The sequence below is a fragment of the Cydia pomonella genome, chromosome 21 (assembly GCF_033807575.1).
Source record: "Cydia pomonella isolate Wapato2018A chromosome 21, ilCydPomo1, whole genome shotgun sequence".
Taxonomy (NCBI): Eukaryota; Metazoa; Arthropoda; class Insecta; order Lepidoptera; family Tortricidae; genus Cydia; species Cydia pomonella.
The window spans coordinates 485,332-510,409 of record NC_084723.1 but is presented as its reverse complement, the minus strand read 5'-3'; the positions used below and the strand labels follow the sequence as shown (position 1 = coordinate 510,409).

Genomic DNA, 25,078 nt, shown 5'->3' with positions numbered 1-25,078 from the left:
ATTTATTGTATATGTTAGAAATATAAGATAATTCATATCAATCTTATTGGCAAAATACCTTTTGCTATCAAACTATTTCTATTTGTTAATATTTATATACTAGTTGTTGTAAACGCGCCCTGACAGCCCAGCTGGGGGCCTACCGCGAAAACCGAAATTCGCAAATTGCGGGGATCTTTCTCTTTTACTCTCATTAAAACGTAATTAGAGTGACAGAGAAAAATGTCCGCAATTGACGAATTTCAATTTTCCCGGTAGCCGCCCTGACATGGGCGCGAGCTGTCAAGAGTTTTTTTCCCGCGCCAACGTGAGCGCCGGGCGTGGTCTTAACATTATCATGTACTTAACTCATAAATAAATCAATTACTCAAGACCTAGTGCGTGCGTAGTATATAATACATTAGGTATTTACATATAGGAGGGAGTATGGATGTAATGGGGCCTTATATCGCATAAGTTAAGCACAGGATACTGCGGTAAAATTTCTACCTAAATCCTTATCCTCCATAGAACTTTATTGAACAAATGAGCGATTTTACCGCAGTATTCTGTATTTGATAAATCTCGTGCCCTGAGGGCCTACCGCGAACCACGTTCGACGTGTTGCCTCTCTGTCGCACTCGTAAATTCGTACATAATTGTGACAGGGAGGCAACACGTCGAACGTGGTTCGCGGTAGGCCCTCTGGTTTACTTCACATGCGTCAAAATTATGCGTTAGAAGGAGCAAGCGATATTGCTATCTTATTCCACCGCATAGGTAGCTGCGTCCCTTAAGGCTTGCCGCGCATGTAATAAACCATGCAAACAAGCATCACACGATGGCCTTTTTTAAGGCCTCTTCATACATCACGATAAACGCAAATTAGGGTGGTATTCCATCTGTCCAGTGTGCATTGCGTCTTACTCTTTCATTAAGCAAAACGTGAGAATGTGAATGTGAATAGTCTGTTCCATGTCTGTTCGGAAAGAGAAGAGTCGTGGAATGTATGAGGCCCAATACATTTCCACGACTCTTCTCTTTCCGAACAGACCAATTATCTAAAATCCCATGCTATATGTTGCAACGTCTATAGAATCCTTTAATTGAATTGCTTCCTAGATTGGATTCGATCCGCTGGGCGCTGACAGTTATGAAGTTTGACAGCATAACCTAAACTTAATGTTTATTTTGATTTGATGATTTCATAACACGAAAAATTGATTAGTATAAAACGAATAAATTTTTTCCATTTAAATGAGTAAACGGGTGAAACAAACGTGGTTAGATTTCTTAGAGACCTACAGGGAAGCGAGGTTATTATGGGATCCACAGGACGAGCACCGGACGTGCAAAGATTTACGCGCCGAAGCTTATGAAAAGTTACTTGATAAGTATAAGAAAATTGATGAAAGTGCGGATCTGGTGGATATGAAGAATAGACTTGCAAATATGAGGACCGCCTTTAACAGAGAAAGAAAAAAGGTACTTGTAGAAGATTTTTCTTCAAGTAAATTTTTAACCCAAATATCACCAATACACATACATACATACCTAACTTCAAATTATATAGTTGCTTTTTTTTTATATAAGTATATGTGATGAAATGGTAATAACATATCCAAGTTTTCCACCTCGAAAGCCTTTCAGATCATTGTAAACAGCGATTGTCTGATTGTAAAGTACATGAAAAGCCATTACATTTTAGGACATATTTCAGTTTTTGTATATTTTTTCTATTAAGAATACGTGTTACGCTAAAAGTCACTATGCGCACTTTTAAGTAGACGAAATTTGCAATTAAATGACAATAATTTAGTCTTAGCGAGCCAAATAGTTTCTAAGATTATTATTATTATTAAAGCTTTTTTTCCACTTAACAAGTTTTGCAATGTATTTTTAATTTACAACTATTTCTTCCATCTTTGTTATGTGGCCCCTCTGAGGGTAAAAGCCTCCTCCATTCCTGTGTCTGTGAACCTAGCATATCAAGTGTTAGCATCTCAAGTTTTCTTGAGAGTTCTAGTAGCATCCCTAATAGTTCTATAGTTCTAGGTAGTTTTTTTAAATAGTTCTACTTATTTACGCGAAAAAAATGAAAATTGAAAATGAGATGCTAACTTCCCATTTTGACACACTAGCATCCCAGCCGTTATCCACTCCACAGCCTCAAAATAGCATTTAAATGGAAGCTAGTAACATTTCTAGGCGATCTATAATGAGTTCTAGTCAAAACTGTAAAAAAATTTTTTTTCATATATGTATGGGCTACGAACATCAAACAAAATTGTAGGTTTCTTCTAACTAAAACTAAGTTCGAGCTGAAATCCAAGGTTTGACAGCCAGCATCTCAGGAGTTCTGGATAGCCAGCTCCCTAGTGCATTAGAATACATACAGTTCTAGAAATATCTTCTAGAACGAAATTTGACAGAGTTTTGATAGAAATTGTCCGAAAATAGTCTTAAAATCCAGTATTTACTAGCTAGCTAGCTAGCTAAGTTCTGAGCATCGCATCCCAGCCCATGCAGATCTGATACCCAACATCTCAGCAGTTCTAGATAGCCCGCTCCCTAGTGCATTAGAAAACACACAGTTTTATCTTCTAGAATGAAAAATGAAAAAGTTCCGAAGGATTTTTGTTCGAAATAGTCTAAAAATCGAGTAAATGTTAAGTTTTGAGCTAGCATCCCAGCCCATCCAGCTCTGATACCTGGCATCTAACCAGTTATAGATAGCCAGCTCCCTAGTGCATTAGAATACATACAGTTCTATCTTCTACAACAAAATTTGACGGAGTTTTGATGGAGAATGTCTGAAAATAGTCTTGAAATCCAGTAAATACTAAGTTCCGAGCATCGCATTCCACCCGATGCAAATCTGATACCCAGTGAAGTTATGGATAGCCCGCTCCCTAGTGCATTAGAAGACATACAGGTTTATCTTCTAGAATGAAAATTGAAAAAGTTCCGAAGGATTTATGTTCGAAATAGTCTAAAAATCGAGTAAATATTAACTTTTGAGGTAGCATCCCAGCGAAAGCTGGTCTGATATATAACATCTCAAGAGTTCTAGATAGCCAGCTTCCTAAAGCACTTGAATACAGACAGTTCTGTCTTCTAGAACGAAATTTGGCAGAGTTTTGATAGACTATGTCCGAAAATAGTATCGATATCGAGATATTGCAAAGTTCTGAGCTTAGCATCCCAGCCAATGCAGGTCTGGTACGCGGCATCTCAGCAGTTCTGGATAGCCAACTCCCTAGTGAACTAAAATACACACAGTTCTATCTTCTAGAACTAACTTTGGCAGAGTTTTGAAAGACTATGTCCGATAATGGTATCGAAATCGATGTAATGCTAAGTTCTGAGCTTAGCATCCTAGCGCAAGCTGGTCTGATACCTAGCATCTCAAGAGTTCTAGATTGCCAGCTTCCTAGTGCACTTGAATACACACAGTTCTATCTTCTAGAACGAAATTTCACCGTGTTTTGACAGACATAGTCCGATACTATTCTGAAATTCGTGAAATTGCTAAGTTCTGGGCTTAGCATCCCAGCGAATGCAAGTCAAATACCCAGGACCTCAGCAGTTCTAGATAGTCAACTCCCTAAAATATTAGCATCCACACAGTTCTGTCTTCTAGAACGAAATTTGGCAGAGTTTTGATAGACTATGTCCGAAAATAGTATCGATAACAAGATATTGCAAAGTTCTGAGCTTAGCATCCCAGCCAATGCAGGTCTGGTACCTGGCATCTCAGCAGTTCTGGATAGCCAGCTCCTTAGTGAACTAAAATACACACAGTTCTATCTTCTAGATCTAAATTTGGTAGAGTTTTGAAAGACTATATCTGAAAATGGTACAGAAATCGAGGTAATGCTAAGTTCTGAGCTAAGCATCCCAGCGAAAGCTGGTCTGATATATAACATCTCAAGAGTTCTTGATAGCCAGCTTCCTAAAGCACTTGAATACAGACAGTTCTGTCTTCTAGAACGAAATTTGGCAGAGTTTTGATAGACTATGTCCGAAAATAGTGTCGATATCGAGATATTGCAAAGTTCTGAGCTTAGCATCCCAGCCAATGCAGGCCTGGTACCCGGCATCTCAGCAGTTCTGGATAGCCAACTCCCTAGTGAACTAAAATAAACACAGTTCTATCTTCTAGAACTAACTTTGGCAGAGTTTTGAAAGGCTATGTCCGATAATGGTATCGAAATCGATGTAATGCTAAGTTCTGAGCTTAGCATCCCAGCGAAAGCTGATCTGATACCTAGCATCTCAAGAGTTCTAGATAGCCAGCTTCCTAGTACATAACTATCCACACAGTTCTGTCTTCTAGAACGAAATTTGGCAGAGTTTTGATAGACTATGTCCGAAAATAGTATCGATATCGAGATATTGCAAAGTTCTGAGCTTAGCATCCCAGCCAATGCAGGTCTGGTACGCAGCATCTGAGCAGTTCTGGATAGCCAACTCCCTAGTGAACTAAAATACACACAGTTCTATCTTCTAGAACTAACTTTGGCAGAGTTTTGAAAGACTATGTCCGATAATGGTATCGAAATCGATGCTATGCTAAGTTCTGAGCTTAGCATCCCAGCGAAAGCTGGTCTGATACCTAGCATCTCAAGAGTTCTAGATAGCCAGCTTCCTAGTGCACTTGAATACACACAGTTCTATCTTCTATAACGAAATTTCACCGTGTTTTGACAGACATAGTCCGATACTATTCTGAAATTCGTGAAATTGCTAAGTTCTGGGCTTAGCATCCCAGCGAATGCAAGTCAAATACCCAGGACCTCAGCAGTTCTAGATAGTCAACTCCCTAATATATTAGCATCCACACAGTTCTGTCTTCTAGAACGAAATTTGGCAGAGTTTTGATAGACTATGTCCGAAAATAGTATCGATATCAAGATATTGTAAAGTTCTGAGCTTAGCATCCCAGCCAATGCAGGTCTGGTACCTGGCATCTCAGCAGTTCTGGATAGCCAGCTCCTTAGTGAACTAAAATACACACAGTTCTATCTTCTAGATCTAAATTTAGTAGAGTTTTGAAAGACTATATCTGAAAATGGTACAGAAATCGAGGTAATGCTAAGTTCTGAGCTAAGCATCCCAGCGAAAGCTGGTCTGATATATAACATCTCAAGAGTTCTAGATAGCCAGCTTCCTAAAGCACTTGAATACAGACAGTTCTGTCTTCTAGAACGAAATTTGGCAGAGTTTTGATAGACTATGTCCGAAAATAGTATCGATATCGAGATATTGCAAAGTTCTGAGCTTAGCATCCCAGCCAATGCAGGTCTGGTACCTGGCATCTCAGCAGTTCTGGATAGCCTGCTCCCTATTGAACTAAAATACACACAGTTCTATCTTCTAGAACTAAAGTTAGTAGAGTTTTGAAAGACTATATCTGAAAATGGTATAGAAATCGAGGTAATGCTAAGTTCTGAGCTTAGCATCCCAGCGAAAGCTGGTCTGATACCTAGCATCTCAGAAGTTCTAGATAGCCAGCTTCCTAAAGCACTTGAATACACACAGTTCTGTCTTCTAGAACGAAATTTGGCTGAGTTTTGATAGACTATGTCCGAAAATAGTGTCGATATCGAGATATTGCAAAGTTCTGAGCTTAGCATCCCAGCCGATGCAGGCCTGGTACCCGACATCTCAGCAGTTCTGGATAGCCAGCTCCCTATTGACTTAAAATACACACAGTTCTATCTTCTAGAACTAAAGTTGGCAGAGTTTTGATAGACTTAGTCCGAAAATAGTATCGATATCGAGATATTGCTTAGTTCTGAGTTTAACATCCCAGCCAATGCAGGTCTGATACCTGGTATCTCAGCAGTTCTGAAAATCCAGTACTCTAGTGAACTAAAATACACATAGTTCTTTCTTCTAGAACGAAATTTGATATAGTCCTGATTGACAATGTCCGAAACTACTAAGTTCTGAGCTTCCCAGCCAATGCAAGTCTGATGCCTAAAATCTTAGCAGTTCTCAATAGCCAGCTCTCTAATGCACTAGAATCCATAAAGTTCTATCTTCTAGAACGAAATTTGTAGAGTTTTTATCGACTAGGTCCGAAAATAGTTTTTGAACGGTTTTATATAGTAATAAAACATGATATTCCAGAAAAAAATACAAGTTAACCTAATGAATGTAGTATACGCCATATTCGGTAAGAATACGTTCGATATTCATAAATTTTGTTTTTACTACCCACCAGAATTATTATATCTACAGAATTTTCATAGCTCGTATTCACGCTGACAAACATATGAATGTCTCAGTTCTGCAATGGAATTCCATTATAGTGCCTATAGAATGAAATAAAGTAGATTTACAGTACATATGGTGCTAATTTACTGCACTAGTGCGAAAATTAGCATATTACGTTACTATGTCAAACATTTAAAGAGCCATATGTACTGTAAAACGTTGTACGATACATGTGCGAATATGTAATTCGCAACTCGTGTCGATTTAAAACACTCCCTTGGGTCGTGTTTTAATTTATCGCCACTCGTTTCGAATTTCCTATTATTCGCACTTGTATCGTAATGTACTATTGAAGACCTAATTAATGGCCCAACTCTCATGATTGTTGGTTTTGGGGCAATTTTGACGCAAGGTCCTTTCACCGAGTTTTAACAGACTAAGTTCGAAACTACTCTGAAATTTGTGAGGATACAAAAATTTGAGCTAGCATCCAAGCCAATGCAGATCTGATACCCAGCGTCTCGAGAGTTCTGATAAGCCCACTTCCTAGTGCATTAGAAAACTTACAGTTTCATCTTCTAAAAAGAAAAATTGAGAAAGTTCTGAACGATTTTTATTCGAGTTAGTCTAAAAATCAAGTAAACGCTAAAGTTCTGAGCTAGCATCCCAGCCAATGCTGGTCTGATACCTAGCGTCTCAGCAGTTCTGGATAGCCAGCTGTTTTGTACACTAGACTCCACACAGTTCTATCTTCAAGAACGAAATTTGGCAGAGTTTTGATAGACAAATTAGACAATGTCCGAAAATAGTATCGATATCGAGATATTGCTAAGTTCTGAGCTTAGCATCCCAGCCAATGCAGGTCTGATACCTAACATCTCAGCAGTTCTGATAGCCAGCTTCCTAGTGCACTAGAATACTTACAGTTTTACCTTCTAGAACGAAATTTCACCGTGTTTTGACAGATTTAGTCCAAAACTACTCGGAAAATCGTGAAATAGCTAAGTTTTGAGCTAGCATTCCATCCAAAGCTGGTCTGATACCCAGTATCTCAGCAGTTCTAGATCGCCAACTTTCTAGTGTACTAGAACACACATAGTTTTATCTTCTAGAACGAAATTTTATCGAGTTTTGACAGACTAAGTTCGAAACTACTCTGAAATTCGAGAAATTGTTAAGTGATACCTAACATCCATAATGATAATAGCCAGCTCTCTAGTGCACTAGACTCCGTAAAGTTCTATTGTCTAGAATGAAATTTCGCAGAGTTTCGACACACTATGTCCGAAAATAGTATCGTTTTGGAGATATTGCTAAGTTCTGAGCTTAGCATCCCAGGCAGTGCAGGTCTGATACCCAGCTTCTCAGCAGTTCTGGATAGCTAGCTCCCTAGTGAACTAAAAACACACAGTTCTACCTTCTAGAACTAAATTTGGCAGAGTTTTGAAAGACTATGTCCGAAAATTGTATCGAAATCGAGGAATGCCTAAGTTCTGAGCTAGCATCCCAGCCAATGCCGGTCTGATACTTAGTATCACAGCAGTTCTGGATAGATAGCTTCCACTTGCACTAGAATCCACACCGTTTTATCTTCTAGAAGAAAATTTCACCGAGTTTTGATAGACTTAGTCCGAAACTACTCTGAAAATCGTGAAATTGCTAAGTTTTGAGCTAGCATCCAAGCCAATGCAGGTCTGATAGCTAGCATCTGAACACCTACGGATAGCCAGCTCCTTATTGAACTAGAGTACTTACAGTTGTATTTTCTAGACTGAAATTTGATACAGTTTTGATAGACTATGTCCGTAACTACACTGAAAATCCAGCATCCGAAAATAGTATGGAAATCGAAATATTACTTATTTCTGAGCTTAGCATCCTAGCCACTGCAGGTCTGATACCTAGCATCTCAGCAGTTCCAGATAGCAAAATCTCTTGTGCACTATAATATATACAGTTCTAACTTCTAGAACAAAATTTGACCGAGTTTTGATAGAGTGTGTCCGAAAATAGTATCGATATCGAGATATTGTTAAGTTCTGAGCTTAGCATCCTAGCCAATGCAAGTCTGATACCTAGAGCATCTCAGCAGTTCTGGATAGCCAGCTTCCTAGTGCATATATATCATATATCATTTGAAAACAAAAATACTTTTATTTACGTAAAAAGAGTTAAAACTAAATCTCTTAAAAGAATATTTGTGTGATTTGTGTGAAATATTTAAAAACCTATTCTTTCTCGTTTGCGCTTTATTCTTGCAAATAATGTCCTAGACTTTGAAGAATGTCTGAAAATAAGTTTTTCATTTTAAATTCAAATATATATTTTAATATATGATGAAAAACGCTCCAAAATTGGTTAAGCAGTTTTTAAGATACAAGTTTCAGAAGTTGGCTTACTTTTATTTGTATGGAAGTTTTTGTCTTTATAAGTCCAAAGAGCGTGTAATTAGTAAATTTTATAATAATTTGTTTTTGTTCACTTGTTAGAATAGAATAGATTTTGAACTAATGCTACGGATTCCACTCACGTGTTTTTAGTCACTCGCGCGACATGTTTCGGACTTCGGCGAGTGACTAAAAACACACGAGTGAAATCCGTAGAATTAGTTTAATGTTAGTATAACTCACGACAGTTAATTTCGGAAATAGATTTTATTTGTATGATTGTACACTGTCATATTACCTAAAACGAATGATTTACACATAACAATGAGCAAAACCAGAAAATATAAGTCAATATAAGTCTATGTAAGTTACGCGTTACATGTTACACGTTTTGGTATTTGTAAGTAGTCACTAATTAAAAATCTTCATGTCAATAAACCTAGGCCAACTTCTGGAACATAAATTTTAATAAAAAGCGGCCAGTGCGAGTCGGACTCGCCCATGAAGGGTTCCGTACCATTTATGACGTATTAAAAAAAACTACTTATTAGATCTCGTTCAAACCAATTTTCCGTGGAAGTTTGCATGGTAATGTATATCATTTTTTTTTTCTATTCGGTTTAGAAAAAAATCATATTAGAAACCTCAATATCATTTTTAAAGACCTATCCATAGATACCCCACACGTATGGGTTTGATGAAAAAAGATTTTTTGAGTTTCAGTTGTAAGTATGGGGAACCCCCAAAATTTATTGTTTTTTTTTTCTATTTTTATGTAAAAAAATATTAATGCTGTTCATAGAATACATCTACATACCAAGTTTGAACAGTATAGCTCTTATAGTTTCGGAAAAAAGTGGCAGTGACATAATCGGACAGACAGACGGACATGACGAATCTATAAGGGTTCCGTTTTTTGCTATTTGGCTACGGAACCCTAAAAAGTATTTAAATGATTTTGATGCGGTTTTCAGTTTTCGATAAGAAATATGTTTGACTTTATAATAAAGTACTTATTAGTAGATATTTTCCAACGTGGAAGACACTTTTTGAAAAATAAAGCGTCAAAAAGTTTTGTTTTTATTTGAATACTTTAATACTAAATTTCTGTAAAAATATTTTGTGTATATTTTTTTACATAAAACAAAGCTATTTTCTTTCGATTGACACAAAATGTATCTTAATCGAATGATTTGTGAAGCTTGTAGATTTTTTTTCTTTTTTTGAACAGACCTCACTTTACCTTGGCTCCCAAGGGACGAAATTACGGGTGCTTCAAAAAAAAATCGTTTTATTAGGTCTCCACTATCATCGTGTAAAGTGGCTTGCTTCCATCTCAAAATGTAGCTTTTTGACAAAAAAGCTCGATAGCCAGTAAGTTCCGAGTTCTATAATTACCTATAAGCATAGATGGAATTACTAATTTTGTTATTTCGCACGTCATGTACATTACGCAGTTTCTACCTGTGGAAACTTGTAATTACATAACTTAATGCTTCTATTTCTAAACCTTTTTTTTACTCTAACTGTAAATTTTCCTATGAAATAAAATAAAAATCGAGTAAATGCTAAGTTTTGGGCTTATAACGTTTAGAACTGCTGAAGTGCTGGGTATCAGACCTGCATTAGCTGGGATGCCAAGCTCTAAACTTTCAATAGGGAGTATTACTGCAATGTTCTGCCGCCAGAATGCAGCACTAGCACCTTTCGCAAACCATAGAGTAACTACATAGAGTACTATGCCTTAAGCTGTGTAATGACGAGTATTCACAGATATAATAAAATATGACATTGACGTATCACCGGGAAACGCGAAAATCCAAATTTAGCTATCTGCCTCTTCATCGCTCGAATATGCAAGAGTTATAGATAGGTTAGATGACGAAATTTCGGTTTTTCTTGTTTTGCGGTAGATCCTCAGATCGTGATGGATTGTGGTAGTGGCGCCTCCTACGCAGAGATTCGCATAATATTCCCTATAGACTGCTAAATTTCGTTGTAGAAGATAAAACGGTGTGTACTCCAGTTCACTATCGATAACTTTTGACATGCTGAGTATTAGACCTGCATTGGCTGGGATGTTAGCTATAAACTTAGCATATAATCATTTCCTAGATTTTCAGAATAGTTTCGGACATAGACTATCAATATTTTGTTAAATTTCGTTCTAATCGATAGAACTGTATGTATTGTAGTGCAATTGGGAGCTGGCTATCCGGAAATACTGAGACGCAGGGTGTCACACCTGAATTGGCTAGAATGCTAAGCTTATGCTAAGCTCGATTTTCAGAGTAGTTTCGGACATAATCAAAACTCTGTCAAATTTCGGTTTAGACGATAAAACTGTGTGGATTCTAGTGCACTAGTAAGGTGGCTATCTAGAACTTTTGATATGTACTGCTGGGTATCAGACTAGCATTGGCTGGGACGCTAAGCTCAGAACTTAGCATTACCTCGATATCGATACTATTTTCGGACATAGTCTATCAAAACTCTGCCAAATTTAGTTCTAGAAGACAAAACTGTGTGTATTCAAGTGCTTTAGGAAGCTGGCTATCTAGAACTTCTGAGATGCTAGGTATCAGACCAGCTTTCGCTGGGATGCTAAGCTCAGAACTTAGCATTACCTCGATTTCTATACCATTTTCAGATATAGTCTTCCAAAACTCGGCCAAATTTAGTTCTAGAAGATACAACTGTGTGTATTTTAGTTCACTAGGGAGCTGGCTATCCAGAACTGCTCAGATGCCGGGTACCAGACCTGCATTGGCTGGGATGCTAAGCTCAGAACTTTGCAATATCTCGATATCAATACTATTTTCGGAGATAGTCTATCAAAACTCTTCCAAATTACGTTCTAGAAGACAGAACTGTGTGGATAGTAATGAACTAGGGAGCTATCTATCTAGAACTGCTGAGATTTTGGGTATTATACTTGCATTCGCTGGGATGCTAAGCTCAGAACTTAGTATTACCTCGATTTCTATACCATTTTCGGACATAGTCTATCAAAACTCTGCCAAATTTCGTTCTAGAAGACAGAACTGTGTGGATGCTAATGTACTAGGAAGTTTACTATCTAGAACTGGTGAGGTCCTGTGTATTAGACTTGCATTCGCTGGGATGCTAAGCCCAGAACTTAGCAATTTCACGAATTTCAGAGTAGTATCGGACTAAGTCTGTCAAAACACGGTGAAATTTTGTTCTCGAAGATAAAAGTGTGTGTATTCTAGTGCACTAGGAAGCTGGCTATCTAGAACTCTTGAGATGCTAGGTATCAGACCAGCTTTCGCTGGGATGCTAAGCTCAGAACTTAGCATTACCTCGATTTCTATACCATTTTCAGACATAGTCTTTCAAAACTCTACCAAATTTAGTTCTAGAAGATAGAACTGTGTGTATTTTAGTTCACTAAGGAGCTGGCTATCCAGAACTGCTGAGATGCCGGGTACCAGACCTGCATTGGCTGGGATGCTAAGCTCAGAACTTTGCAATATCTCGATATCGATACAATTTTCAGACATAGTCTTACAAAACTCTACCAAATTTAGTTCTAGAAGATAGAACTGTGTGTATTTTAGTTCACTAGGAAGCTGGCTATCTAGAACTGCTGGGATGCTGGGTATCAGACCAGCACTGGCTGGAATGCTAGCTCAAAAACTAAGCAATTTCATTATTTTCCGAGTAATTTTGGACTAAGTCTGTCAAAACACGGTGAAATTTTGTTCTAGAAGATAAAACTGTGTGTATTCTAGTGCATTCAGAAAATGGCTATATAGAACTCCTGAGATGCTAGGTATCAGACTAGCTTTCACCGTTCACCGGGATGCTAAGCTCCGAACATAGTATTACCTCGATTTCGATACCTATATCGGACAGTCCTCCAAAACTAAATATAGTTCTACAAGATAGAACTGTGTGTATTTTAGTTCACTAGGGAGCTGGCTATCCAGAACTGCTGAGATGCCGGGTACCAGACCTGCATTGGCTGGGATGCTAAGCTCAGAACTTAGCATTACCTCGATATCGATACTATTTTCGGACATAGTCTATCAAAACTCTGCCAAATTTCGTTCTAGAAGACAGAACTGTGTGTATTCAAAAGCTTTAGGAAGCTGGCTATCTAGAACTTCTGAGATGCTAGGTGTCAGACCAGCTTTCGCTGGGATGCTAAGCTCAGAACTTAGCATTACCTCGATTTCTATACCATTTTCAGATATAGTCTTCCAAAACTCGGCCAAATTTAGTTTTAGAAGATAGAACTGTGTGTATTTTAGTTCACTAGAGAGCTGGCTATCCAGAACTGCTGAGATGCCGGGTACCAGACCTGCATTGGCTGGGATGCTAAGCTCAGAACTTTGCAATATCTCGATATCGATACTATTTTCGGAGATAGTCTATCAAAACTCTGCCAAATTACGTTCTAGAAGACAGAACTGTGTGGATAGTAATGAACTAGGGAGCTATCTATCTAGAACTGCTGAGATTTTGGGTATTATACTTGCATTCGCTGGGATGCTAAGCTCAGAACTTAGTATTACCTCGATTTCTATACCATTTTCGGACATAGTCTATCAAAACTCTGCCAAATTTCGTTCTAGAAGACAAAACTGTGTGGATGCTAATGTACTAGGAAGTTTACTATCTAGAACTGGTGAGGTCCTGTGTATTAGACTTGCATTCGCTGGGATGCTAAGCCCAGAACTTAGCAATTTCACGAATTTCAGAGTAGTATCGGACTAAGTCTGTCAAAACACGGTGAAATTTTGTTCTAGAAGATAAAAGTGTGTGTATTCTAGTGCACTAGGAAGCTGGCTATCTAGAACTCTTGAGATGCTAGGTATCAGACCAGCTTTCGCTGGGATGCTAAGCTCAGAACTTAGCATTACCTCGATTTCTATACCATTTTCAGACATAGTCTTTCAAAACTCTACCAAATTTAGTTCTAGAAGATAGAACTGTGTGTATTTTAGTTCACTAAGGAGCTGGCTATCCAGAACTGCTGAGATGCCGGGTACCAGACCTGCATTGGCTGGGATGCTAAGCTCAGAACTTTGCAATATCTCGATATCGATACAATTTTCAGACATAGTCTTACAAAACTCTACCAAATTTAGTTGTAGAAGATAGAACTGTGTGTATTTTAGTTCACTAGGAAGCTGGCTATCTAGAACTGCTGGGATGCTGGGTATCAGACCAGCACTGGCTGGAATGCTAGCTCAAAAACTAAGCAATTTCATTATTTTCCGAGTAATTTTGGACTAAGTCTGTCAAAACACGGTGAAATTTTGTTCTAGAAGATAAAACTGTGTGTATTCTAGTGCATTCAGAAAATGGCTATATAGAACTCCTGAGATGCTAGGTATCAGACTAGCTTTCACCGTTCACCGGGATGCTAAGCTCCGAACATAGTATTACCTCGATTTCGATACCTATATCGGACAGTCCTCCAAAACTAAATATAGTTCTACAAGATAGAACTGTGTGTATTTTAGTTCACTAGGGAGCTGGCTATCCAGAACTGCTGAGATGCCGGGTACCAGACCTGCATTGGCTGGGATGCTAAGCTCAGAACTTAGCATTACCTCGATATCGATACTATTTTCGGACATAGTCTATCAAAACTCTGCCAAATTTCGTTCTAGAAGACAGAACTGTGTGTATTCAAGTGCTTTAGGAAGCTGGCTATCTAGAACTTCTGAGATGCTAGGTGTCAGACCAGCTTTCGCTGGGATGCTAAGCTCAGAACTTAGCATTACCTCGATTTCTATACCATTTTCAGATATAGTCTTCCAAAACTCGGCCAAATTTAGTTTTAGAAGATAGAACTGTGTGTATTTTAGTTCACTAGGGAGCTGGCTATCCAGAACTGCTGAGATGCCGGGTACCAGACCTGCATTGGCTGGGATGCTAAGCTCAGAACTTTGCAATATATCGATACTATTTTCGGAGATAGTCTATCAAAACTCTGCCAAATTACGTTCTAGAAGACAGAACTGTGTGGATAGTAATGAACTAGGGAGCTATCTATCTAGAACTGCTGAGATTTTGGGTATTAGACTTGCATTCGCTGGGATGCTAAGCTCAGAACTTAGCATTACCTCGATTTCTATACCATTTTCGGACATAGTCTATCAAAACTCTGCCAAATTTCATTCTAGAAGACAGAACTGTGTGGATGCTAATGAACTAGGGAGTTGACTATCTAGAACTGCTGAGGTCCTGTGTATTAGACTTGCATTCGTTGGGATGCTAAGCCCAGAACTTAGCAATTTCACGAATTTCAGAGTAGTATCGGACTAAGTATGTCAAAACACGGTGAAATTTCGTTCTAGAAGATAAAACTGTGTGTATTCTAGTGCACTAGGAAGCTGGCTATCTAGAAGTTCTGAGATGCTAGGTATCAGACCAGCTTTCGCTGGGATCCTAAGCTCAGAACTTAGCATTACCTCGATTTCTATACCATTTTCAGACATAGTCTTTCAAAACTCTACCAAATTTAGTTCTAGAAGATAGAACTGTGTGTATTTTAGTTTACTAGGGAGCTGGCTATCCAGAACTGCTGAGATGCCGGGTACCAGACCTGCATTGGCTGGGATGCTAAGCTCAGAACTTTGCAATATCTCGATATCGATACCATTTTCAGATATAGTCTTCCAAAACTCGGCCAAATTTAGTTCTAGAAGATAGAACTGTGTGTATTTTAGTTCACTAGGAAGCTGGCTATCTAGAACTGCTGGGATGCTGGGTATCAGACCAGCACTGGCTGGGATGCTAGCTCAAAAACTAAGCAATTTCATTATTTTCCGAGTAATTTTGGACTAAGTCTGTCAAAACACGGTGAAATTTTGTTCTAGAAGATAAAACTGTGTGTATTCTAGTGCATTAGGAAACTGGCTATAAAGAACTCCTGAGATGCTAGGTATCAGACTAGCTTTCACCGTTCACCGGGATGCTAAGCTCCGAACTTAGTATTACCTCGATTTCGATACCTATATCGGACAGTCCTCCAAAACTCGGCCAAATTTAGTTCTACAAGATAGAACTGTGAGTATTTTAGTTCACTAGGGAGCTGGCTATCCAGAACTGCTGAGATGCCGGGTACCAGACCTGCATTGGCTTGGATGCTAAGCTCAGAACTTAGCATTACCTCGATATCGATACTATTTTCGGACATAGTCTATCAAAACTCTGCCAAATTTCGTTCTAGAAGACAGAACTGTGTGTATTCAAGTGCTTTAGGAAGCTGGCTATCTAGAACTTCTGAGATGCTAGGTGTCAGACCAGCTTTCGCTGGGATGCTAAGCTCAGAACTTAGCATTACCTCGATTTCTATACCATTTTCAGATATAGTGTTCCAAAACTCGGCCAAATTTAGTTCTAGAAGATAGAACTGTGTGTAGTTTAGTTCACTAGGGAGCTGGCTATCCAGAACTGCTGAGATGCCGGGTACCAGACCTGCATTGGCTGGGATGCTAAGCTCAGAACTTTGCAATATCTCGATATCGATACTATTTTCGGAGATAGTCTATCAAAACTCTGCCAAATTACGTTCTAGAAGACAGAACTGTGTGGATAGTAATGAACTAGGGAGCTATCTATCTAGAACTGCAGAGATTTTGGGTATTAGACTTGCATTCGCTGGGATGCTAAGCTAAGAACTTAGCATTCACTCGGCTCCATAAAATTAAAAAATCATTCATGGGTAATTGTATGACATTTTATAATAAACTTCCAAACCATATTAATGAGTTATCAATTAATAAGTTTAAGAATCATGTAAAGCGTAAACTTATTTCTAAAGCTTATTATACCACACAAGACTACATGAATGATAAAACAACGTGGGATTAATTGTGATTCGAAATGATTAATTATTTATTATATTTGAATAATGATGATGAAATGGATATTCCAATGCATGTATTTCCTTTATTGTTTTTATCATACATTTTTTGACATTGAGAATTTATTCTAGAAACAATCTAGACTAGTATTTTTTATGCATTTTTTTTGTATGACTATATTTTGTGAAATTTTTAGTATTAAATTTGATCTATGAATTATATTCATTAGTATTATATATGGAATAATATTTATAACATCAATAAGTTGCTCTGATAATTAGCTTAAGATAATTATATGTAATACTATCTTACTATTCATAAGTGCTTGTTGCTAGGCCTACATGAATAAAGTATATTTGAATTGAATTGAATTACCTCGATTTCTATACCATTTTCGGACATAGTCTATCAAAACTCTGCCAAATTTCGTTCTAGAAGACAGAACTGTGTGGATGCTAATGTACTAGGGAGTTGACTATCTAGAACTGCTGAGGTCCTATGTATTAGTATTAGACTTGCATTCGCTGGGATGCTAAGCCCAGAACTTAGCAATTTCACGAATTTCAGAGTAGTATCGGACTAAGTCTGTCAAAACAAGGTGAAATTTCGTTCTAGAAGATAAAACTGTGTGTATTCTAGTGCACTAGGAAGCTGGCTATCTAGAACTCCTGAGATGCTAGGTATCAGACCAGCTTTCGCTGGGATGCTAAGCTCAGAACTTAGCATTACCTCGATTTCTATACCATTTTCAGACATAGTCTTTCAAAACTCTACCAAATCTAGTTCTAGAAGATAAAACTGTGTGTATTTTAGTTCAATAGGGAGCTGGCTATCCAGAACTGCTGAGATGCCGGATACCAGACCTGCTTTGGCTGGGATGCTAAGCTCAGAACTTTGCAATATCTCGATATCGATACAATTTTCGGACATAGTCTTACAAAACTCTTCCAAATTTAGATCTAGAAGATAGAACTGTGTGTATTTTAGTTCACTAAGAAGCTGGCTCTCTAGAACTGCTGGGATGCTGGGTATCAGACCAGCACTAGCTGGGATGCTGGCTCAAAAACTAAGCAAATTTCATTATTTTCCGAGTAATTATGGACTAAGTCTGTCAAAACACGGTGAAATTTTGTTCTAGAAGATAAAACTGTGTGTATTCTAGTGCATTAGGAAACTGGCTATATAGAACTCCTGAGATGCTAGGTATCAGACTAGCTTTCACTGGGATGCTAAGCTCCGAACTTAGTATTACCTCGATTTCGATACCTATATCAGACAATCTTCCAAAACTAGGCCAAATTTAGTTCTAGAAGATAGAACTGTGTGTATTTTAGTTCACTAGGGAGCTGGCCATCCAGAACTGCTGAGATGTCAGGTACCAGACCTGCATTGGCTGGGATGCTAAGCTCAGAACTTTGCAATATCTTGATATCGATACTATTTTCGGACATAGTCTATCAAAACTCTGCCAAATTTCGTTCTAGAAGACAGAACTGTGTGGATAGTAATGAACTAGGGAGCTGGCTATCTAGAACTGCTGAGATCCTGGGTATTAGACATGCATTCTCTGGGATGCTAAGCCCAGAACTTAGCAATTTCACGAATTTCAGAGTAGTATCGGACTAAGTCTGTCAAAACACGGTGAAATTTCGTTCTAGAAGATAAAACTGTGTGTATTCTAGTGCACTAGGAAGCTGGCTATTTAGAACTCCTGAAATGCTAGGTATCAGACCAGCTTTCGCGGGGATGCTAAGCTCAGAACTTAGCAATATCTCGATATCGATACTATTTTCGGAAATAATCTATTAAAACTGCTAAAATTAGTTCTAGAAGATAGAACTGTGTGTATTTTGGTTCACTTACGAGCTGGCTATCCAGAACTCTTGAGATGCCGGGTACCAGACCTGCATTGGCTGGGATGCTGAGCCCAAAACTTTGCAATATCTCGATATTGATACTATTTTCGGACATAATCCATCAAAACTCTGCCAAATTTCGTTCTAGAAGATAAAACTGTGTGTATTCCAGTGCACTAGGAAGCTGTCTATCTAGAACTTCTGAGATGCTAGGTATCAGACTAGCTTTCGTTGGGATGCTAAGCTCAGAACTTAGCATTACATCGATTTCGATACCATTATCGGACATAGTCTTTCAAAACTCTGCCAAACTTAGTTCTAGAAGATAGAACTGTGTGTATTTTAGTTCACTAGGGAGTTGGCTATCCAGAACTGCTGAGATGCCGGGTACCAGACCTGCATTGGCTGGGATGCTAAGCTCAAAACTTTGCAATATCTCGATATCGATACTATTTTCGGACATAGTCTATCAAAACTCTGCTAAATTTCGTTCTAGAAGATAGAACTGTGTGGATGCTAATGAACTGGGGAGCTAGCTATCCAAAACTGCTGAGATCCTGGGTATTAAACTTGCATTCATTGGGATGCTAAGCCCAGAACTTAGCAATTTCATGAATTTCAGAGTAGTATCGGACTAAGTCTGTCAAAAAACGGTGAAATTTCGTTCTAGAAGATAAAACTCTGTATATTCTAGTGCACTAGGAAGCTGTCTATCTAGAACTCCTGAGATGATATGTATCAGACCAGCTGTCGCTGGGATGCTAGCTCAAAACTTAACATTTACTCGATTTTTAGACTATTTCGAACAAAAATCCTTCGGAACTTTTTCAATTTTCATACTAGAAGATAAAACTGTGTGTTTTCTAATGCATTAGGGAGCGGGCTATCTAGAACTGCTGAGATGCTGGGTATCAGATCTGCATCGGCTGGGATGCGATGCTCAGAGCTTAGCATATACTGGATTTCAAGACTATTTTCGGACAATTTCTATCAAAACTCTGTCAAATTTCGTTCTAGAAGATAGAACTGTATGTATTCTAATGCACTAGGGGGCTGGCTATCCAGAACTCCTGAGATGCTGGCTATCAAACCTTGGATTTCAGCTCGAACTTAGTTTTAGTTAGAAGAAACCTACAATTTTGTTTGATGTTCGTATCCCATACATATATGAAAAAATTTTTTTTTACAGTTTTGACTAGAACTCATTATAGATCGCCTAGAAATGTTACTAGCTTCCATTTAAATGCTATTTTGAGGCTGTGGAGTGGATAACGGCTGGGATGCTAGTGTGTCAAAATGGGAAGTTAGCATCTCATTTTCAATTTTCATTTTTTTCGCGTAAATAAGTAGAACTATTAAAAAAAACTACCTAGAACTATAGAACTATTAGGGATGCTACTAGAACTCTCAAGAAAACTTGAGATGCTAGCACTTGATATGCTAGGTTCACAGACACTCCATTCCTTTCCACCCTCCTCTGTCCTTTGCTATATGCATCCAACATTTTCCTGCTGTGGTTATTATATCATCAGCCCATCTTTTCTTTTGTCTTCCCCATTTTCTTTTGCCTGTTGGGCCCTAGTTTCTAAGACATAGCTTCTCAAAGGTTTGCAAATTTTTTTACTAACTGTAACTGCAAAAAAGATTGTACCAGCAATTGTGGTCGCAATAAAGCAGAATGCAAATGTTCAGCTGTTTGCAACAACTGCAATGGCCACTCCTGCGAGAATATGTGAGACCCGATGTGTGCCAACATTGATAATAGAAGTTTTTGTGCCAAAAACAAATATTTGAAAAAATAAAACATCGATAAATCTGTTATTAATAAGTCAATCATAGAATAATTAATAAAAGATGTAACTTTCCTTGCTGTAAATTCAAGAATGCACAAAGATCTAACATGTTGTGTATTTCATGGTAGCTATCTTATACAATGTTCAAAATATCTATAACATTAAGGTACATCAATAACAGATAAAACGAAATTAATATTCATAGATTATATTTGATGTTGCTACAAAAATTTCTGTCTGTTGATGATCCACCATCAGATAACAATTTTATCCTGCCTGATCAGGTTGACGAAGAAATGCTACCACGCAAGCTGCCCCCAAACAGAGTGCTGTGGATTGAGAGGACCAGCCTGGTCCATCAAAGATATACAAGAGATATGAGTTATGACAATTTCCCTCACTATACTGTATATTATATATATATATTCATATATTCAATGATCCGAAGGGCTTTTGAGTGTAATTTCCATGTTGTATTCCAAGAAGCAAGAATTGAGCTGTCATATTAAGCTAGATTCTGAGCATATACATATATACAATACACATTATACAAATATAACTTGAATGACGATGCAATGATACATAGTATATTTTACTTACTAGCTAGTCTTATGATGGAGACCAATAATGGCCTGAGCAGCCTGTGATAAAACAATGCAACCATTAACTAAACCTTAAAACTGAATTTAAGGTGTAACATTGTGTAAAAAAGGTATAATTTTGTTTGTTGATCAAGGTGTAAGCTTTGTTGTATAATAAACCCCTTTTATTTCAGGTCATTGATAGCATACAAAACGGGGACGCGAAAGTCCACAAGCCTACATTATGGTACTTTGACATTTTTAATAGTTTCCTTGATCCAGACACAGAGGGAATGAATTTTGATACACTAAAAAATTTCAAACACACTATGGCAGTAATAGGGCCATCAAAGAGTGAGAGAGAATGTTTTAGAACAGTGACACACAATGAATCAACAAATGGAAAGGTAATTTGAAAACATGTAATTTTGCAATACTTATGATGTGCAAATAAACATTACAGTACATATGCTGCTACTTTCCCGCACACATGCGGGGATGAGCACTTTTCGTGCATATGTCGAAACTTTAAACAGCCAAATGTCCTGTAAAACGTTGTACAATATATGTGCGAATAAGTAATTCGCAACTCATATAGATTACACTCCCTTTGGTCATGTTTTAATTTATCACCATTCGTTTCGAATTTCCTATTTTCTGCACTCGTAAATAACTATTATCATTGATTGGAAGTTAAATCAACAAGCTGATATGATAGTAATTATCTGATATTTTACACACGTCTTTCTTTACAGGAAGACACAGACACACCACTGGCGCAGAAAAAGCGGCGAATATACAATCTCCTTCAAAAGCAGGAAAGATTTGTAGACACAGCCAGCCAAATGCTACAACATAAGGAACAAGAATGGGAAATCAACGGCAAAGCTATCGGGCTACAACTCTACCAGCTGGACGCGGCACAGCGCACCTTAGCGCAGCAGCTGATATCCGACACCATATTTTTGGGGAGTATGGGAAAGTTAACAGAAGAATCATTCGTTAATTTCAATATTAGACAAGGCTCGTCGGAAATACATGAGAAGATTGAATTTTTGGAAGAGGAATCAGATGGCAATGATGATATATAAATGGACCTGGGTATGTCCTTAAACTTGGACCCGGGTATGTCCTTAAACTACGTCCAAAAGAGAGGTATGGGCAATGTGAATGTCATCTCGCCTTGTGTGGTAGGGCACAGCACAGCAGATGGCATTCCAGATCTAGAGCAGAGCCCAACTGGGGAAGTACCTCCACCTTACAGAAAACCGCAGCCAAATAACACTTGACCCTACTCATAGTGTTGTGTTCCTGCCGGTGAGTAAGGTTGCCAGAGCTCAACGAGGGGGGTGGGGTTAGGGTCGGCGACGCGCATGTAACTCCTCTGGAGTTGCAGGTGTACATAGGCTACGGAGACTGCTTACCATCAGGCAGGCCGTATGCTTGTTTGCCACCGACGTAGTATAAAAAAAAAAAAATGAAAAAATTATTATTAATTATTAATGAGTAAATGTATGTCCGTGAAGTTGACCGCCCCAAATTGAGTGCCCGCAAATGGCATACCTATATCGTTAGTTCATCGTTAGTTCACGTTAGTTCAGTAGGTTAAATCGTTAGGATCCGACTAAAACATGTATTTTTTTTAAAAACAAAATGGTGGGGGCCAACTTCACGCTACCGCCCCAAAACCGATTTTGCGGTTTCTATTAATAAGGATCGATAGATAATCGTTAGTAGACGTTAGTTCAGTATATTAAATCGTTAGGATCCGATTCAAAGTATTTTTTTTTCTTTAATAAAGTGGGGCGGTCAACTTCACGCTACCGCCCCAAAATCGATTTTACGGTATCTATTGATTTGAATCGATAGATAATCGTTAGTTGACGTTAGTTCAGTATATTAAATCGTTAGGATCCGATTCTAAGTATTTTTTTTTCTTTAATAAAGTGGGGCGGTCAACTTCACGCTACCGCCCCAAAACGGAATTTACAGTTTCTATCAATTGGAATCGATAGATAATCGTTAGTTTACGTTAGTTCAGTACTTTAAATCGTTAGGATCCGACGTATGACATGTGGGCGAATTTTTTAGTACTGATAGTGGGGGGAGCACATTACACAGGCCAGGCTGCCGCTAAAAACTGTTTCTATGGCTTCAATCAATTTGAATCGATAGGTAATCGTTTGTTCATCGTTAGTTCATGTTAGTTTAGTATGTGAAATCGTTAGGATCCGATTCCGAGTTTTTTTATTCATTATTAAGTAAAGTGGGGCGGTCAACTTCACGCTACCGCCCCAAAACGGAATTTACGGTTTCTATCAATTGGAATCGATAGATAATCGTTAGTTTACGTTAGTTCAGTAGTTTAAATCGTTAGGATCCGACGTATGACATGTGGGCGAATTTTTTAGTACTGATAGAGTGGGGGGAGCACATTACACAGGCCAGGCTGCCGCTAAAAACTGTTTCTATGGCTTCAATCAATTTGAATCGATAGGTAATCGTTTGTTCATCGTTAGTTCATGTTAGTTTAGTATGTGAAATCGTTAGGATCCAATTCCGAGTTTTTTTATTCATTATTAAGTAAAGTGGGGCGGTCAACTTCACGCTACCACCCCAAAACGGAATTTACGGTTTCTATCAATTGGAATCGATAGATAATCGTTAGTTTACGTTAGTTCAGTACTTTAAATCGTTAGGATCCGACGTATGACATGTGGGCGAATTTTTTAGTACTGATAGAGTGGGGGGAGCACATTACACAGGCCAGGCTGCAGCTAAAAACTGTTTTTATGGCTTCAATCAAGTTGAATCGATAGGTAATCGTTAGTTCATCGTTAGTTCATGTTTGTTTAGTATGTGAAATCGTTAGGATCCGATTCTGAGTTTTTTTATTCATTATTAAGTAAAGTGGGGCGGTCAACTTCACGCTACCGCCCCAAAACGGAATTTGCGGTTTCTATCAATTGGAATCGATAGATAATCGTTAGTTTACGTTAGTTCAGTAGTTTAAATCGTTAGGATCCGACGTATGACATGTGGGCGAATTTTTTAGTACTGATAGAGTGGGGGGAGCACATTACACAGGCCAGGCTGCAGCTAAAAACTGTTTTTATGGCTTCAATCAAGTTGAATCGATAGGTAATCGTTAGTTCATCGTTAGTTCATGTTTGTTTAGTATGTGAAATCGTTAGGATCCGATTCTGAGTTGTTTTATCTTATACCTTTAAACGAGCAATTCTTGTATATATATATATATATATATTTCTGTGATCTCGGAAACGGATCTAACGATTTCGCTTAAATTTGGTATATGCCCGCAAATGACTTATCTGCCTTGAATAGCTTGATTCAGTGATGATATTCTGCAAGTGGCATCGTAAGGACCCGACTCTGACTATTTGTTTCAGCCTTCGACCTAGGAGCATATGTTGGGTTATTAAAGTTTTCAAATATTATTTTTTTCTGGCAAATCTGTTTTGAGCGCCCGCAAATGACTTATCTGCCTTAATTAAACATGATCCAGTGACGATATTCTGCAAGTGGCATCGTAAGGACCCGACTCTGACTATTTTTTTCAGCCTTCGACCTAGGAGCATATGTTGGGTTATTAAAGTTTTCAAATATTATTTTTTTCTGGCAAATCTGTTTTGAGTGCCCGCAAATGACTTATCTGCCTTGAATAAACATGATTTCGTGATGATATTTTGCAAGTAGCATCGTAAGGACCCGACTCTGACTATTTTTTGCAGCCTTCGACCTAGGAGCATATGTTGGGTTATTAAAGTTTTCAAATTTTATTTTTTTCTGGCAAATCTGTTTTGAGCGCCCGTAAATGACTTATCTGCCTTGAATAAACATGATCCAGTGACGATATTCTGCAAGTGGCATCGTAAGGACCCGACTCTGACTATTTTTTGCAGTCTTCGACCTGGGAACATATGTTGGGTTATTAAAGTTTTCAAATATTATTTTTTCTGGCAAATCTGTTTTGAACGCCCGCAAATGACTTATCTATCTTGAATAAGCATGGTCCAAAGACGATATTCTGCAAGTGGCATCGTAAGGACCCGACTCTAACTATTTTTTTCAGCCTTCGACCTAGGAGCATATGTTGGGTTATTAAAGTTTTCAAATATTATTTTTTTCTGGCAAATCTGGTTTGAGCGCCCGCAAATAACTTATCTACCTTGAATAAGCATGATCTATTTACAATATTCTGTGAGTGGCATCGTAAGGACCCGACTCTGACTATTTTTATCAGCCTTCGACCTGGGAACATATGTTGGGTTATTAAAGTTTTCAAATATTATTTTTTCTGGCAAATCTGTTTTGAACGCCCGCAAATGACTTATCTATCTTGAATAAGCATGGTCCAAAGACGATATTCTGCAAGTGACATCGTAAGGA

General features: G+C 38.1%; 1 protein-coding gene across 1 annotated transcript; it reads left to right on the top strand.

Moving 5' to 3' along the window:
* The first annotated feature begins 1,121 nt into the window (after positions 1–1,121).
* Positions 1,122–22,586, top strand: LOC133529740 (uncharacterized). Its single transcript, XM_061867540.1, has 3 exons — positions 1,122–1,464; positions 20,863–21,075; positions 21,424–22,586. Exons 1-3 carry the CDS (start codon positions 1,237–1,239, stop codon positions 21,757–21,759), a joined length of 777 nt encoding a protein of 258 aa, XP_061723524.1. The 5' UTR covers positions 1,122–1,236; the 3' UTR covers positions 21,760–22,586.
* The last annotated feature ends 2,492 nt before the right edge of the window (positions 22,587–25,078 follow it).